The sequence below is a fragment of the Trichomycterus rosablanca genome, chromosome 19 (assembly GCF_030014385.1).
Source record: "Trichomycterus rosablanca isolate fTriRos1 chromosome 19, fTriRos1.hap1, whole genome shotgun sequence".
NCBI classification, from domain to species: Eukaryota; Metazoa; Chordata; class Actinopteri; order Siluriformes; family Trichomycteridae; genus Trichomycterus; species Trichomycterus rosablanca.
Window position 1 is genome coordinate 24567119 of NC_086006.1, and position 19257 is coordinate 24586375.

At 41.8% G+C, this 19257-nt stretch overlaps 1 protein-coding gene across 4 annotated transcripts in view; it reads left to right on the forward strand.

Annotated features, from left to right (window-relative positions):
• Positions 1-11893: 11893 nt before the first annotated feature.
• Positions 11894-19257, forward strand: part of prdm5 (PR domain containing 5) — a 95497-nt gene continuing 88133 nt past the window's right edge. For 3 of the 4 annotated variants that reach the window (XM_063015174.1, XM_063015172.1, XM_063015175.1), the window contains exons 1-3: positions 11894-12092; positions 13394-13477; positions 16489-16611. In XM_063015174.1, coding sequence (XP_062871244.1) covers positions 12000-12092; positions 13394-13477; positions 16489-16611 — 300 coding nt within the window. In that variant the 5' untranslated portion in view covers positions 11894-11999. The remainder of the gene's footprint in view (positions 12093-13393; positions 13478-16488; positions 16612-19257) is intronic. The other variant, XM_063015173.1, reaches the window with a different exon arrangement.

Sequence of the window (19257 nt, forward strand, 5' to 3'; positions counted from 1 at the left end):
GTGTCTCTTTTCTTGTTCTATTAGATCTTAGTGCAGCGTTTGATACGGTCGATCATAACATTTTACTGGAGAGGCTAGAAAATACAGTAGGTGTTAAAGGACTCGCACTCTCTTGGTTTCAATCATATTTGACTGACCGCTCTCAATTCGTTTATGTAAATAATAAATGCTCAGAAACTACAAAAGTAAAGTGTGGTGTTCCACAGGGGTCGGTACTTGGACCGCTATTATTTACACTCTATATGCTTCCACTAGGTGAAATTATTCATAAACATGGCATAAACTTTCACTGCTATGCAGATGACACACAGCTGTATATATCAGCCAAACCAAATGATACTGACACAATCAGTAAGATAGAAGATTGTGTAAACGACATAAAAAACTGGATGTCGTGTAATTTTCTTTTACTTAATTCAGATAAAACTGAGGTTTTACTTGTTGGCTCTAAAGCTGCAAGAGACAAGTTGTCTAACCTGGTGCTAAACTTAAACACGTTCTCTGTTACTCCCAGCCCAGATGTAAAAAACTTAGGTGTCACAATAGATTCAGATCTCTCCTTTGATACACACATTAATAATATTACTAGAGTTGCTTTCTATCATTTGCGTAATATCTCTAAAATAAGAAATATACTATCTGTTAATGACGCCGAAAAACTGATCCATGCGTTTATAACTTCTCGGTTAGATTATTGTAATGCTCTTCTAACTGGATGCTCTGGTAGATCCTTAAACAAACTCCAGTTAGTTCAAAATGCAGCAGCTCGAGTGCTAACTAGAACTAAAAAATTTGATCATATCACTCCTGTTCTATCATCTCTACACTGGCTGCCAGTTAAATTTCGCATTGATTACAAAATACTTTTACTAACCTATAAAGCGCTACATGGTCTGGCTCCACAGTATCTGAGTGAGCTTATTAATTACTACAACCCAGCACGTCCACTTCGTTCACAAGATGCAGGGTTACTTATAGTTCCTAAAATTAAAAAGACCAAAGCTGGTGGAAGAGCATTTTCTTACAAAGCTCCACAACTTTGGAATAATCTTCCTGCCTCTGTTCGGTATTCGGACACAGTCTCAATGTTTAAGTCTAAACTGAAAACATATTTATTTTCTCAGGCTTTTGATTAATATAGACAAAGGCGCAGAGCTTGGGGGTTCTTGGTCATAGAAACTTGTGGTGATCAGGGATGTTGGGTCGCTGTCGTTCTGCCTCTCTTGTCCAATCACTCTGGTTTGGGTAGGAGAGGTGGGCGCTGATGTCCTGTGAAAGCCTTCATGACCTTGTTACCTGCTCGCTCTCCCTTTTAGTTATGCTGTAATAATTAGGGCTGCCGGAGTCTAAAACTCTCTGTAAAACTGTTTGTCAACTAGCATTGTACATTATTAACTACATTCTCTGTTGTTTTACCCCGAGGGCATTCTGATGGAAACCTGTTTACCCGCCGAGGTTAAGGATTAAAGTCGAGACTGCCGGGACAACGATGCTGCTCCTGTCAGATGTGACTGGTCTGGAGTAATTGCAACGACAAGAAATCACTACAGACTTTATTGAAGACTAGAGCGGATAACAACCCTATTATTATTTAATTGTTTATTTATCTATTTATTACCACTGTATGACTTTTAGATCATTCAATTCTGTGTTTGTATGATTTGTGTAAATTGTGTATTTATTTAAAGTATCCTCCAGACCACCCAAGAAGGATGGGCCCTGTTGAGTCTGGTTCCTCTCAAGGTTTCTTCCTGTAATTTTCAGGGAGTTTTTTTTACTTGCCACAGTCGCCCTCGGCTTGCTCAACAGGGGTTTTTGTATCTGTTGGTCCTGGATTTTGTAAAGTTGCTTTGAGACAATGTATATTGTAAAAAGCGCTATATAAATAAAGTTGACTTGACTTGACTATAAAAAGAGCATTTCTCAGTGCAAGATTGCAAATAATTTAGAGCTTTCACCATCTACAGTACAGTACATAATATTGTGAAAATATCCAGGCAATCTGGAGAAATCTTATTTCGTGCTAGGCAAGGCCAGTGACCATTGTTGAATGTGTGTTACCTTTGAGTCCTTAAACAGTATTGTACGAGAAACCATTATGCTCCTGTAATAAATACAGCCACATGGGTTTAAAAGCACTTCGGACGTCCTTTATCTCTTAACACAGTCAACCGCTGCAAATTCTGTTATGCAAAGAGGAAGCCAGATATCAATTCTACACAGAAACTCAGCTAATTTCTCTGGACCACAAGCTCATCCGATTTAGACAAAAACACAGAGGTAATGTGTGCTGTGGTCAGATGAGTTCATGTTCCAGCTTGTTTTCAGAACAAAAAAAAACAGATGTCAAGCTTGTCGAGTCAAAGACAAAAAAAACCTCCAGACTGTTATCAGTGAAGGATGCAAAAACCAACATCTGCCGTCATGGTATGGGGGTGCAGCAGTGTCCATGGCGTGGATGGCTTGCATGTATTTGAAGGAACCATTGATGCAGAGACATATATTGGGATTTTTAGAAATGAATGTCTTTTCCTTAGACGTCCATGGTTATTTCAAGCCAATGCCAAGCTTCATTCTACACACGCTGCAACAGTGTGGCCTCATAGACACAGTGTGCTTGACTGGCCTGCCTGCAGTCCAGACTTGTCTCCTATATAAATTGTATTGAACACCATGAAAAGGAGAATCAGACAGTGGCGACCACGGACTGTTGAGCAGCTGAAGTCACATATTTACTGTTAGTGCTGCAGTTAGTGTCCGTAGTCCCCAAACCATTAAATAAATCTTATTTATAGAAAAGGTGATGTAACACAGTGGTGAACATACCTCTGTCCCAACTTTTTTGAATAAGCAGACAGAGGCCTCAAACATCCATGATCACCATTGTCCAATTCTCTCTGCATGCATCAGATTCCAAGTTTGTCTTTATTTAAGTTGGTCAGTGAAAGCACTGTAAATCTTTCCTTTGTATGTTTGTAAGTAAAATAAAGGTTAAAGAAAATCATCAAATCACAGATTCTTTTTTTTATCGCATTTTACAAATTGTATGTCCCAACTTTTTCTGAAAATGAGGTTTGTATATCCCAAAAATCCTAGTTTACACTAGTTGACTGTAGAATGCTCTATCTTTCATTTTTCCATCAGTATGTTTTCCCCACATGCTCGGCATCTCAGTGTGTTTCTTGCGCTGGAACAGTTCTCAACCACAGTTGCTCCAGCCAGCGCCAAAACACACACAGAAATGATAACAAGGCAATCAAAACACGGGCTTGTTGCTGTAAAAGCAATTCAGATTCACGTCGTAAAAAAGGATGGAGACTCGACTTGATGAATAAACGCCCTCAGACTGTGCTGTGGGGTTGTAAAACAAGAGGTTTACGTTTCGCAAAATTGACAATGGAAGAGCCGGTCGATAATAAAAAGCAGCCAGGAAAAATAGTATGTGATAAACATTATACAGAAAGATGCCATATTCTTTCTGATTTTGTTTCTTTTACATGAATTAGACTGTTTATGAGCAGGGGCGCCACTGGAAATTTCCATTGCTGGGGCCACACCACAACCTGTCACACCAAGAGTTTTATCTCTACTGCTTTTGCCAGAATTACATAATTCAGATTCTTACTTTTAACCACTCATCTTTACTGCGCTAGTAATATTAAAATACTGTATATATTTTTGTTGTATCACTCTGCTGAGCGATGGCTGCTGAGCAACAGTAACAGCCCTCCTAGCTTTGGCAGTTTGCTATCAGTTCAACATGATACTTTTTAACTTGAAAAATGCAAACAGTGGTAGCTCAGTGGTTAAGGTCCTGGACTAGGAATCAGTTGCCAATTAAAGCCTGACCATCACCAAGTTGCTGCTGTTGGGCCACAGAGCAAGGCCCTTAACCCTCAATTACTCTTACTGTATTCAGTAATAACTGTATGTAGCTTTAAAAGGCATCTGTTAAATGTCACAAACGTAAATGTCATAATACCATTTGCTGTGGTGGCTATGTGATGTCATTAAGGTAAATTTATATGTGGGCAGTTGTAGCCTAGTGGTTAAGGTACTGGAATAGTAATCAAAAAGGTGCTGGTTCAAGCCCCACCACTGCCGGGTTTCTACTTTTGAGCCCTTAACGCTCAATTGCTTAGACAATATACTGTCACAGTACTGTAAGTCGCTTTGGATAAAGAGCGTCTGCTAAATGCCAAATTGTAAATGTACTAACAAACTAATGAAAGAAACACTGACGTTCAGCTCATCACCTGGATTACAATGATCCACAGTTTGAGCCACAGTAGATCTTCTGTTAAACAGTACCAGACACCATAGTCTTCAAGTTCTCCGGCATCATTGAGTTTATTCAGCTCAAAAACCTTTCAGCAGGTCATGGCTCATCCCTTCGATGACTATTGGTATTGGTTGGTACACACCACGGCTGCCCGTGAGGACTCCTTACTGTTTTGGAGATACATCAACCCAGTCATCTAGCTATAATAATTTGGCCGTTATCAAAGTTACTCAGGTCTTCATGCCTACAGCACGTTCTGGTTCCATCTTTTTCTCCTGTTTGGGTAAAATAAGCAAATGCACCTTGATTTCCACATAATCTAGCAGAAAACTAGGATTCATCAGATCAGGTGACCTTTCATTGCTCCAATATTCAGTTCCAATGCATGCATGCTTATTGTGGGTGCTTTTGAAGCTTGGCCACTTTAGTTGACCCGTGTACTTGGCTGACCATGTAAGTATGATCAGCCCAACATTTAATACATCCCTGACTATTTATCCTGTATTCCTGTATTATCCTGAGTTCCAACAGAGGACCATTCTAGTCTGTGTACCTGATTTACCTGAATACCTTGACAGGCCACCAATCCATCGCAGGACTTATCCACCTCTCAGACATAACCAGTCACATCTGTGTCGATGACCGGCTGGCTGATAGCACCACTGAGATTCAAACCCGGGTCTCATAATGGACAGTGCACCACCCAAACGCCACAGATTATAATATACAGCAAATATAAATGGATTGAATTTGTGGCCTGTGTTTGTTTTAGTCCTCCTGAAATCATCCTGACCTCCTCATTCATCACAACCCGACCTGTGAGTGAATTTTAGGAGGTGGTGAGGTGTCCCAATTTTGAACTTAGATCCCAGTGACACTTTTGGAGCACGTTCGCGAAGAACACTCAGAAGTCAAAGTGGCCCACACAACCGTAAACATGCAAACTCACCAGCCGACCACATAAACACTCTAACACGCTGTTTCAATTTATGGCACTCGTGTGTGATTCTGTTTGTAAAGATACAAGAAATGAAACACTGAGAGCGAGAGAAGAGACCGCAGAGCCTGGTCGAGCTGGTCTGACCTTCATTTAGCATCTCAAACAAGCAGCGGTTCTCACTTAGTCGGGGTTGGGAAGTGAAGAGAGGACACAGGACACATTTATGTGCTATTTATATGGTGCTTTTATGCAGGTTTGTCACCCACGGTCACAAGGTTACAAGTCAAAGGTTTAAAACCTTCTGGACTTGATTCATTTCTGCAACTTTGACTTTTCTGTGACTAAATGATTAGAACATACATGTCCAAAAGTAAAAGGAACATTTGTATGGCTGGGCACTGATGTTGGTCAAGAAAGCCTCAGTTGATGTTCCAGTTCAGTAGGGCTGAGGTCAGTACTATGTGCAGGCCACTGGAGTTTCTTTACATTAACTGAGTTTTTCTTCATGTCTTTTTAGCGCTTGATCTGTGTACGGGGCACAATGCTAGAACAGGAAATAGCCTTCCCTAAACTGTTGCTGTAAAGCTGAAAGCATTTAATTAGAAGTGATGTCCCAATACTTTCCATATAGGGTATAATAAACAGTGGTCTTGCCAAGGAGAGGAGTAAATGTAATATAACTTTCAACAAATTGTTCTGCTGATTATGAAAACCCATTGTAGTATTTAAATAAAGTGTAAAAAGGAATCAAAGGTCTCAGACTTTTAGCCCCCACTGTACACCCATGTAGGCCATTTGTCTTGTGGGGGGTGGTCCGAAGTCCCTGTCGTCCTCATCAGTCGAGCATAATTTCTCACGCTTAATCTGCACAATGATCTCTGTCTTCTCTTACTCCTCCCTCGTCTCTGCCTTCACTTCCTCTCTATTCACATGTCCCTGGGGTCTTTGGAGATCCAACAGGGTTCCAACAAAGTAAAACCATTAATGCCGACCTTGAAGGAGCTGAGGGGGAGCTGCGTAGGGCTCTGAGAGTCGGATTGGGAGAAACACAGCTGCCTCCAAACTTTGATGTGAAAAGAAACATGAAATGAAAGCAGCCTGGCCTTGGGAAGCGCTCGCTATCGGACAGTCCGTCCTCAACAAATACCTTCAACATGAAGATCTTTCACTGAGAGTAAGAGAGGTGTGAGGGTGAACTGGACAGAACATTTCGACAATTGAAGTAAGACACAAGGCATGTTCCTACCACGAGAGAACGCCAAAAAGAAGAGCTGGATCCAGGCTCTGTTTACACAGAAAGCTTAAGTCTGATTCCCTGAGATATCAGAATTATCAAAATAGATTTTCTGCATTTTCTGCAAGTCTGATCGGTCTGATCAGATTTCATGTGGCCTTTTAGCATAGCGAGCATCTCATCATCAGAGATATTAGACTACTGTATATGGGACAGTTTGTGCCTTAGTTCAGCAGAAATGCAGAACAGAACTTTACAAGAGTACAAAACTCTTTAGGTTCTCAAAGGTTCAAAAAAATCTGTAAATATTCAGAAGATTCCAGAAGTCATGAGTTTCTTAAATGTTCCCACTCTGACAACTGTGGAACTCTTCAGTTCCTTGATATGTTACAGAATTGTTTATTAAGGTTCCAACTCTGAAAACTGAGAAACTCTTCAATTCCTTGGTATGTTAGAGAATTCATTACCTCTATATGATGCAAAAGTCTGTAGTTTCTCTGGAGGTTCCTAACGTTTTCATCTCCAAGGATGTTACTCCATTCTTTAGTTCCTCTAGTTCCAGAGATCTCTGGTTCCTGGATTATTTAAATCTTTGGTCCTTTTGAACATTATAGAAGTTTCTTTGGTAGAAATGCTTTATGGTTTGTGTGTTATACTAAATGTTGTGTCTCATTATGTCTTCTGCTTCAGCAACATTCAGGATCTGCTTATACACGCAAGGTTTCATCTGATACATACACACTGTGTGTGTGTGTGTGTTTCTGTGTGTTTGCGATGACCAGGGAAAGGAAGCCAGACTGAGGCTGTTCTTTGTGTGACCCGTATCTCCTGCCACTGACCTGAAGGACCTCTGACCTCGGTGACTTCGCTGTCAGCGCTGCTGCTGTAAGGAGGTCTGAAACAATTAGGACCCGGTGACCTCAGACGTAACCCCCTAACACACACACACACACACAGCTGACCACAACTTTTACTTTTTTAGATATGCTAGTATGACAGAATGATATTATGAATGATATTTTAAACAGTGTGTATAGAAATGTGTGGAAACCTTATTTTTTATACAGGTTAGAAATAGCCCAGTGAATTTTTTGTCATTATAATCATCTTACAGCACTGTTGCTTTCTTTATAACAGGTTACAATAGCAAAATGCTTTACATTTTACCTGTTTTTTTATTTTCACCAACTGGTAATCAACAGTTTCCTGGTCAGGGTTGTGGGTCCAGTTCTATGGGGAAAGACTGGCCAGGAACACCCTGGACAGAGCACCTATCCATCGCAGGGCTTACGCCAAACCCCCCCCCCCCCCCCCCAAACATAGCCAATCATGTCAGTAATTGGTACTAGTGTTAGTGCTACATTGGCATGCTAGCTCCATGGCAAACATAAAGTAAAGTAACTGATCCAATACATTTGAGGTAAATTGGTACTGATAATTAGCAGTTTGAGGTTTGCCATGTGGCCAAAAAACTAGATTAATCATGAACTGAACATGATCTGATGGCTAAACAACCAGAGTGTGTTTTCCTGATTGCACCATTGGCCTGATCTAAAATAAACATGAACGTCGTGCTTTGTTTCCTTCTCTTTCAAAAACCTGAAACCATACCCAGTTAATCTATCCCAGTCCTAAATTAATCAGCGAGTTCCAAAGCTGAAGAAGAGACTCGACAGAAAGAGTGTGAGACAAACAAGGCCGGGAAAAGAGGTAAACAAGTGTATCCGTGCACAGATGCTTTACTGTTTACATTGGAGGGGGGTTTGTAAAAGGTGTGCCAGTAACACACTAAAAACAGACGTGCCAGTGTATTTGTGTGAGAGCTAAAAAAAAAACCCATGCGCACTTGATCAAAAAGGATATCGTGCAAAGTAACGCGCCGGTTTCTGCTAAATGGGGCAGGATTACAAGCCTCCTCAGATGTGTGTGTTTACACAAACTCCTGCACATGTGTGTTGTGTGTATCCTCTCTTATTTCTCTCCATTTAGACAGCTGGGTATCCACATGTTTTCAGATGTCTGGAAAGCATATCCATGTCCCAAGGATTTGCTCTCGGCTGCAACCTGCCTCCAATTACTGCTGCATCCTTCGGTGAATCCAATATGCACATGAGAGAAACGTTGTCTGTTAGAACACTGGTGTGTAGATTTAGAACAGTGGCAGCATAGATGAAAGGACCTGGCTTGCAAATTACTTTCTTAGTCATGTTACATGCTAGTAGCACTACTACTAATACTAATATTAGTAATAATAACAGAACTGCATCCATGTGGGTTCCTTCAGGGTACACCGGCTGTCCCTAGGTTTGAGTAGGTTTGATCGACTAAATTAGAAGTAATATGTTGGTAGAAGAGTGTTGCCCTGCAATGTACTAGTGCTCTATCCAGAGTGCATTCCTGCCTTGTGCTTCGTGATTCCATGCTGTTTTTACTTTTGCCGAGAAAACATCTACAAATCTAAATACACCAAGAATCTAAATACAAGGCTTTTCCCCATTCATCCAGCTGGTCACATTATGATAATGCTTCTGAGAACCTTTTATTTTACCCTAATCTTTACATCAAACTGAATGTACTACAGTACAACTGAACCCATAGCAGATCCCTAAATGTTCAGCAACTTACTGCATTGTAATAAAGCTAAAATTCAACTTCATGCACCTTTCATGGATGTAAATGTCAACGTGGCATATTTAGAACTGTTTGACCTGCTTCTAATTCTTAATGTCTACCATTGTCTCTGACTATCAATTCCTTTGGGGCTTATGGCCTAAATTCTGCTCCAGTTCACATCCAAAATACAAGACCAAAAGTGCAAACCAAAGTCTAGAACACATGGGACATTAGGACACACTGTCATGCAATGAAGCATTTTATTGTGTTATACTGTTTCAGTGTGTTATACTGTTTCACTTGTGAGAGGAAACTGGATTCCCCGTAGGAAAGTGTGGATCCCACACCAGAAACAAGGAGAATATGCAGACTCCACACAGAAAGGACCCTGACGGTTTGGCCCAGGAAATTGAACCCAGGCCTTTTTGTTGTGAGGTGACAGCACTACCCACTGTGCCAGCCACAAGCTTCTGATGAGTAGATCAAATAAGTAAAAACTAAGTTGTATGATTGTGTGCTTAAATGGAAAGACTATAACAAAGTAACTGACATGGTTATTTTTACAAATGTGCTTACTTGCTTTTCAGTAAAGCCAAATATATGTATGTATTTAAATATAAAATATTTTATAATATAATATATACAGCGGTACCTTGAAACTCGACTCCAGTTAGTTCTGGGACTGGCATTCAGTTTTAAAGGCATTGAGTTTCAAGGTATTTTTTCCCATAAGGATGTATAGGAAACCTGTTACTGTGTTCTGGTTTTAGCACATTGCTCAAGCCAAGTGCTGAACAAAGCGACTGTTCATTGTTCTCTATACTTTTTAAAGATAGATGGATGGATGGATGGATGGATGGATAGATGATAGACAGACAGACAGACAGACAGACAGACAGACAGACAGATAGATAGATAGATAGATAGATAGATAGATAGATAGATAGATGGATCACTTTATTAATCCCATAGGGAAAGTCAGTAACAACAGCTCAAGATACATTAAAGCAAAAAGTATTAAAGTACACAAGTATTAAGTAGTATAATAAAAAATGTAGTATGTAATATAAAAAAACATTAAAAAGTGTAATTGCAGTAAATATTAGATGAGATATTTAATATGTAATTTTTTAAACTGTTGTTAGGTGTTCTTTGCAGTAAATATTAACATGAGTGTAATGTAATGTAGGCTCCATAAACAGGGAACCAAATGATGCTCCATGGGTCTATCCTGATAGAAGCTCAGTGTTCAATGACTTCCTGAACCAGTGAAGTACTATACAGCGTGATCGCTGCTGGTACAAATGATCTCCTGTACCGTTCCTTGTTACAGCGGAGTTGGATGAGTCTGTTGCTGAAAGTTCCCCGCTGTCTGACTAGCAGGTCATGGAGGGGGTGTGATGAGTTGTCAGGTATGGTTGTGAGTTCCGTCTGAAACTGTGAAGTGAGCAGCCCAAGACTGAGCCAGGCTTCCTGATCAGTTTGTTGAGTTTCTTTACATACCCTGCTCTGAGGCTGCCTCCCCAACACACTGCTGCAAAGAAGACAGCCCCCGCAACAACCGACTGGTAAAAGATTAGAGGACATGAGCTTTCTCAGAGGACATCAGCTTTCCTGTACACAGCCTCTGTGTTGGCCCTCCAATCCAGTCTGTTGTCAAGCCATTGTCAAGCTATTTGGAAACTAAACGTGGTGTTCCGTATTGAACTGATACAGGACGCGCTTTGTTCCGTATTTTTATCAATGGGAGAGAGAGATGCTGCAGATTAGACTGAGACAGGCCGATATGTATGAAACAAAAGGAAACTGTCGCTACCGTGGTAATTAGAAAGTGTTTAAGGAGCGTTCACTTTTAGTCTTAGTAACGCCGTGTGTGCGCAGGCATATCAGCATAACAACCTATTTAATACACCGTTGTTTGAGTAGCGCAGTGGGCAGAGTGCATTGTGCGTATTTTTCCGCCCTAGGTTCGAATCCGGCTTAGGGCGAAACTAAAGTAACACAAGCAGGGCCGGCGCTATGGGGGCGCTGGGGTGGGCATTGCCCCCCAAGATTTTCTCACTGCTCCCCTAAGCAACGCAGTCCAGAACTGGGGCTGCATGTCAGTGTGAAGATGGATTATGTACAAATGTTGTTTGCATTATTGAGAAAAAATGTTACCTATGACGGTGTAAGACCCGTTATATTTTTTATAGGTGCAACCCTAACCGCCTACCCCCCGCTCCCGCTCAGGTAAACACCCACCACACCACCCCCCACCCTATGCCCTCCGCCAACCCGCCAGCCGAGGGTCTTCCTTATTTCCAGTTCTGAAAGTTGGCAACCCTACTTGTAAGTGTCCACCAGTTCTACGTTCTGACTCATGATGGTAACAGGTCTGATTGTGGTCCTATTCCTCCTGAAGTCCACTAACATCTCCTTCAACTTTTCCTTCAAGATTCAACTTTTCATTCAAATTCTGATGCTTATTATAGACCTTGTAATTAAAAATGTATTAAATGCAAGAAAAATGCTAAATAAAAGTTCGTCTGCAAGTGTTCTGAGACACTCAGCCGCCCAATAGAGCTTAAATACTCAGAAATGCTTCAATTCCACCCAGCAGCCTGAAATTCTGATCCTCACACTCATCTTCACTCCACCAGGATCAAAAACGGCCAGCCTGGGGCTACACACTTTCAACCAATCACAACACAGCGCTGAGGACTTTTCACCAATCACAGCACAGAGTCTCAGAATCCCCGCCCCTATTCCAAAGCGGTTACTCTTGGTTACGAACTTTTCACCAATCACAGCAGGGCAACGCTTCCCTCGAAGCAGACATGGAAGTTCGGGCTGTGTTTTGATTCTGAGTTGAGCACGAAAAGCAAACACTTTAACTCGCTGTAAACTTGACATTTCTCCTCAGTGTTCTGTTTTCAAATCTGTAGAAAATGTTGGGCATGTACGTGCCAGACAGGTTCATTCTGAAGTCCTCCAAAGTGCAAGACGGAGTCGGACTGTTCACTGCGAGACCAGTCAACAAGGTTTGTTCGTTTTAGTCCAAAAATAAACAACTTAAGCGCTTAGACCGTCACAGACTGGGAACGTTCACAGCATAACGTCATGTTTTGTGGTTATCTGTGTCATGTCCACTTTTAGTCGCTCGTTTTTAACTGTTCTGACTGATGATGTGCCACGTATATACTGCACTGGAGGTAGCGTAGGAAACGAGGCTGTATCTCAAATCGAATTGATCCTCACTACATTTGCGCACTACGTTAGTATGACCTTATAAGGATATGCGCACTACCTAGTGTGCATAGCTAAACATTTTGAAGGTATTTGGAACCTGTCCTTGAGTTTGTATTCCCAAATAGGCAGCTCATTGTTCCCTGTCACGACTCCTTCATTCATTGCAGTTTAACACAAAAGTTGGTAAAAAGAATTGGTACTTTAGTTCCTTGGTACCTTATGGTTCTTACTGTACATTAACTGGGACTTTCTAAGTGTAGAATAGGTATTTTATACTGGAAATAGTTCTTTTGGTAGATAAACGTTTGAAATTGGAACTGTTATATTTGTTATTAGAGCTAGAAGTTTTGGAGCTGTAACTGGTTCTGTTGGTGTTTGGGTTGGGGTGACACAGCAATGTTTCCCATGGATCTAACTTAAATCCTTGAATTGGAACACAAAGTTTGGCATGTTCACCAAGTGCCTGTAAGGCTTCCTGCATCTCCCAAATTATGCAGAAGGTAGAGCGGCCTCTTTGAATTGCCCCTTTGTGTAGATTTCACATTTTGAGCATTTAGCAGACACTTTTATTCAAAGCGACTGAAGAGCACTGCTCAAGGGCCCAACAGTAGCAACCTGGCAGAGATGAGGCTTGAACCAGCAACCTTTTAATTACGAGTCCAGTATTTTAACCACTGGGCTACAGCTGCCTATAGAAAACATAAAAGTCTGTAAAAGTAGTGGCCTGTTATAAATGCCCTGTTGATGTGCTGCACTGGAGAAGATGAGACTCAATCTGACCTTTTGTACTAAGGAATTAGTGTGGTCACTTTCACAAGTGCTTTTATGTTGCACCGAATACCAAGAATTTCTGGAATTCATGTTTTTACTCAAATGGTTATACCGAAATTATTCCTTTAAATGAAAAACATTGTACTAAATAAAAACAATATCTAAATAACAGCATTTTCACCAGTGGCTTCATACTTTTTGGTCCCCATGTCCCTGAATAGTGAATGTAAACTTTTAATATCAGATGTAACACTCTTTTTCCCGAATCTACACTGAAATATGAATATATGTGTTTTAAGACGCTTGTGTTTTTGTATTTTAGGGGGAAAAGTTTGGCCCGTTTGCGGGTGAGAAGCGAATGCCCAGTGACTTGAATGACAGCATGGACCCGAGGCTGATGTGGGAGGTGGGAATCATTTTCATGTAGCTTCTTTTCATAACCCACCAATGCAAGATCTGAAAACAATGAAGAATCAAAAATGTCAAATTCAGATGGTACAAAATCACAAAAAATCTTGTATTTTCTTGGATTTAATGTGATGAGCGTTTTGTGCTTGGTTTACCCCTACGGAAAACCAAGCACATATTGCCACAGCGGTAGGGTAATGCCAAGTTCACACTACATGACTTTCCAAGTCATCAGGTCGCTGTACAGTTCACACTACACGACTGGATCTCTTGTAATCGGGAGTCTTTCAAGTTGGTGTGGCTTTCACACTACAAGACTGATCGGCGATAGGGGGTTTCACACTACACCATCTATCACCAACTGGAATTGCAGGCGAGCTTCTCTGGTCTCCCAAACTACGTTCTGTCACGAAAACAATTGCGAGAAGTGACGAGGGGTTTAATGATAACTGTAAAACTTGTGTGTGTGCCGATGTATTGATATAAACTATATTATGCCCCTGTCCCACCTATTTACACCCCTCCCCTGCGTTTCCCCTCACCCCGTATCTTGCGTTCTCATTGGCTGTTCGACATAGCACATCATTGCCAGTTGGGCAACTCAGATCCAGATATTTGACAAGCTAGAAATGTTTCTTTAGTCGAGTGCTTGGCGAGCCGCTCGGATCGAGTTGTTGAGTAGTTCACACATAGCGATTGAGAGCTTAGTTTCGCCGAGCGAAAATCAGGGCAAAAATCATGTAGCGTGAACTAGACATAAGCAGCTCTGCCTCGCTTCATAGGAAACAATGGCACAGTCAAAACGTTGGGTGTGACAAAACATTTCACTAGTACTTTAGATTAGAAAGATTCTCATTAATATTAATCTTTTGCCTGCTTCGCCACACCGGATCATTCTGGTCCACATACCTGTTTTGGCACAGTTGTTTAGACAGGATGCCCTTTCAGCCTTATTTTATCCAGGCTTGGGACCAGCACTGACAAGAGCACCTCTCAGTAGCTATCCAAACCCCCTCTTTAGACATAGCCAGTGATTTCTGTGTATACACCTGGCGGTCAGATTTCAACCCCAGATCTCAGTGGTAATGGGCTAGCATATTTTGCATGCGCTGTTTATGATTATATATGTTTATGATGACATAACCCCGGTGTATTTTTTTCATGGAGCAAAAACCTGTTTAACTTACAGATGTTCCTTTGGTTTTTTTCGATACAGAATTAAAAACAGACTGGATGCACAGGCATCAACTAGAAAAATAGCTAAAGCATGAAAACATTCCTGAAAGTGGTTTGGCGCTGTGAATTGCTGCATTTTAGCCTAGAAATGCTCGACTGGGCAACTCTTAGCGACGAGTAATCAGGACAGGCATGTAGACCATGTTCCCAGCTCATGCTGCCTGGCCTCTATAGTCTCTATAATAATGGCTTTGCCTGCCAAGCGGCACCACGGGCACACAGCAAATCCCCTCTGCCCTGAAGCCGCTCTTCCACCATGTGCCCTGAAGGATTCAGGTTTTATTTTCAGCTCCGTAGCGTTTTAATTAGAGCTGGCATTAGCCGGGGTTAAGCCACATTACTGGGGTGATTTATTCATCTGTCTGTTTGAATGCGGCTCTGCGTTGCCTCCTGTACAGTACCGTTTGAATCCTAAATTACAGTGCTGCTCGTGTGTTCGCTCTGATTTGCAGCCAGGACGTGTAATCTGCTAACCATACTGCGTTTTATGTGCAGGGGGGGTTTCGGTGCTGCTGTGCAATTACGAGAGACTGTTGTTTCATACTTTGGGAGAGTGAGGCATCATTTGCTATCATTTCAGTCTAGTAAAGCTAAATTATTCACACAAAATAATCATTTGTATCCAAAACAGTGCTGGAGGAGCGCTTGTTAGCGTGTCTGAGCAACTGTGACTTTGATATATGTAGGATTTTCCCATCCACTGAAGTTTGAGGCTTTTTTAGGGGGTTTTGTTGTTGCTGAAGTCAAAGGTTGACGTTTACTTAAAAGGAACACGTACATTATATGGCCAGAAGTATTGAATTCATGTGTTTCAGCAACAGTTGAAATAAATCAATTATATAAAGAAACTTCTATGCTTCTAACTTTGCAGCAACAGTTTAGGGAAGGCCCTTTCCTGTTTCAAAGCATTTACATTTTAGGCATTTAGCAAAGCGACTTACAATTATGACTGAACAGGATTTTTAAGCAATTGAGGGTTAAGAGCCTTGCTCAGGGGCCCAACAGTGGGGTTTGAACCGGCAATCTTCTGATTACTGGTCCAGTACCTTAACCACTGAGCTATCACTGCCCCTAAGCAAGCTCTATAAAGACACAAATAAAATCTAGGCTCCAGTGACCAGTACAGAGCCCTGACCTCAGCCACACTGAACAGTTTTGGAATGAACCGGAACATCAGTCAAGGCTTTCTTGACCAACATCAGTGCCCAGCCATACAAAAGCTCTTTTGGGCACTAAATGGGCACACATTCTTACAGTTATACTCCAAAGTCTTCTCAGTAGAGCGGATGTTGTTATAGTTAAAAAGTTCTCATAGTGTTGCTTTATTTGATGTCCGGGGCGGCACGGTGGCTCACAGCAGGAAGGTCCTGGGTTCGATCCCCAGGTAGGGGGTTCGGGTCTTTTCTGTGTGGAGTTTGCATGTTCTCCCCATGTCTGCGTGGGTTTCCTCTGGGAGCTTCGGTTTCCTCCCACAGTCCAAAAACACACAAGTGAGGTGAGTTGGAGATACTAAATTGTCCATGACTGTGTTTGACATTAAACTTGAGTGAACTGATGAATCTTGTGTAATGAGTAACTACCGTTTCTGTCATGAATGTAACCAGAGTGTAAAACGTGACGTTAAAATCCTAATAAACAAACAAACAAACAATATTTGATGTCCAGCAAGCTCATGGTCAGGTGTCCAAATACCTTTGGCCATATAGTGATGTCACGGCTGTTATGGAATTTTAGCGATTACTGCAACTCTTCTTTTTCTGTGACTGGATGTAGGTCCGTGGAAACAGAGGTGATGTGCTTTACATACTGGATGCCAGCAATCCTCGACATGCTAACTGGCTCCGCTTTGTGCACCAGGCGCCATCTCAGGAACAGAAGAACCTCGCTGCGATCCAGGTACGACTCGTACGACAGTCAAACACATGTGATCTGCCATTTACACCCTATGATCTGCTGTTATCTGCCACCCATGTTTAAATAATCCACATCTTTAAAGCTTTTACTTAAAATAACATGAACATTAAAAAAAATGCTGCATGAAAGGTTGGAGGCCACTGTTCATCAAACAGTGTAGATGTGGCATTAAGAAATTATTCAGCATTTCATTTCCCCCCCATTTATTCATCGAATTCAGTCATGGCCAAGCGGAGCTTATCTTTCTCTCTCAGAGCTGACGCCACCACCACCCACACGCGTGCACAGCCGCTGCAGTTGGGGCGTGGTCTCACAGAGCTCAGTATTGTGTGTGGAGAGCCACGCTCTGCCATCTGTGATCAGCCGCCTCCGTGCAGGCACCTTAACTGGCCAGCAAAGGCTGTTTCAGCCATTCTGAATCTTGTGTCTCTGTAGGTGCCCGGCCGATTGATAGCACAGTCGAAATTCCCGCCCTGTGATGGACTGGCGACGTGTCCAGGGTGTTTTCTGCCTTTCGTCCCATTTATAGTGATTAGTAAATCTAAACTATTTGACATGTTCCCCCAATTCATTCATTTCCAATTCCCTTCTTACACTTCCTCAACCACAGTGAATAGAAACTGTCCAGTTTTCTCTTCCTTAGCCACGGATAATAGCGTCCATCCAGTCCCTGGCTAGTATTATACTGTATGCAGCTTCTTCCTTTGTCCGACAGCCTGTGCCAGTGACTGGACAGTGCAACTTTTAATCCATAACACACTGTGTTTTTGAGGTTTTTGGATCAAAGGATCAGACCATCAGAATAGATTTGTTCTCAGTGACAGTTTGAATTTGCTGGCTTAAAAACTGGACAAAGGTACATAAGAGCTAAAATGTAACCAAACATAAGGTGTGTGTGTATATTTTTGATCAGATTTAAACCAGAACAAGAACGATAGTATGGGTTTGTTATGTCTGCTGTGGGAGTGTTGTGGTGTGTGCACTTCAGTTTGTGTGTGTGTGGGTGTGGGTGTGTGGTGATGCTTTGAAGACGGCCCTGATAAGGAGGTGTAATGATGTTTGGACTGTGATAAGGAAATAAAGACAGAGGAACACACACATGCATGAACGTATAAACACACACCCACTTACCCTCCATGTTTCATCTGGCTCCCTCTCTCACGCCCTTTGTCTCCTCCCTTCCTCATGTTCCCCTTCATCAGTTTCATCTCTTTCCAGTAAAGAAGTGCAGCGGCATAAGGAACTGTCTCAAACACACACACACACACACACACCGTTCAGCCTCCAGACGACTTCAAATGAAAAAGTTTTGACTTGCAAATAATAAACAAATTACTAAGAGGTACTTGGGTGGCACAGCAGTCTATTACTCCAGCCCACCATCGAGACCTGGCCTGGTCAGGCACGCTACAGGCACAGCTTGTCATGTCTGAGGAGAGGAGAGCCGGATAGGTTATCGCCTCATTGTCGCTGTCTGTTTATTAACACCTGCTGTCTGGTCAAGGCACCACCGGCTGGTAAAAAGAATTTCAGTAGTCCAGTCTGCAGATGACAAAATACTGGACCTTAATAGCTTGGACACTTCCATGCATTCTCCTAAAGTTTCAGAGCAGAAACCAGCATGACCAGGTCAGGTTAGAAACATGAAACACACACAATACAGTAGAATAGAATAGACATTTTGAAAAAGACAAAATTGTGTGTGTGTGTGTGTATGGCTCAAATGTATGTGTGTGTGTGGCTCAAATGTATGTGTGTGTGTATATGACCTATGTGTGGGTGGGTCTCTATGACCTGTATGTATGTTTGTGTGTGTAACTGATCAGTGTATAAGCATGTGTGTGTATATGACCTGTATGTGTGTGTAAATGATGTGTGTATGTGTATCTGATCAGTGTATGTGTGTGTAAATGATGTGTGTATGTGTATCTGATCAGTGTATGTGTGTGTATGTGTATGACCTGTGTGTATCTCATCAGTGTGTATGCGTGTGTGTATGTGTGTGTGTGTGTGTGTGTGTGTGTGTGTGTGTGTGTGTGTGTGTGTGTGTGTGTGTGTGTGTGTATGTGTGTATGTGTGTATGTGTATCTGATCAGTGTATATGAGCGTGTGTATGTGTGTATATGGCCTGTGTGTGTGTGTGTGTGTGTGTGTATCTGATTGGTGTATATGAGCGTGTGTATATATGACCTGTGTGTGTGTATATCTGATCTGTGTGTGTGCATGGCCTTTGTGTGTATGAACGTGTATATTTCTTGAATACAAAGTGCAGAAAGTGTGAGGGATTGGTGGTCTGTGTTTGACCCTCCAGGAGATGAAGTTTTGTTAATGGCAAATTTAGGGCTGCACGGTGCTTGACCTCTGACCTCAATCAGGAAGAGCGGATGAACTGTTTTCCTTCTCTTTCCGTCGGTGTTTGCGTGTGTGTGTGTTTTTGTAAGGATTTGATTAGCAATTCCTCATCCTGTCATCTGTTCTGCACAGTCTCACTCTGACATGTATGACCACAATCATAAAAACATATTTCTTGCATATTTATTATGGTTCGGCTCTCTTTACATTTTCCTGTGCTAGCTTTGCGTTCTCAAAATAAGTGTGAGTTATTTTCCTGAAGCCACTCACACACAG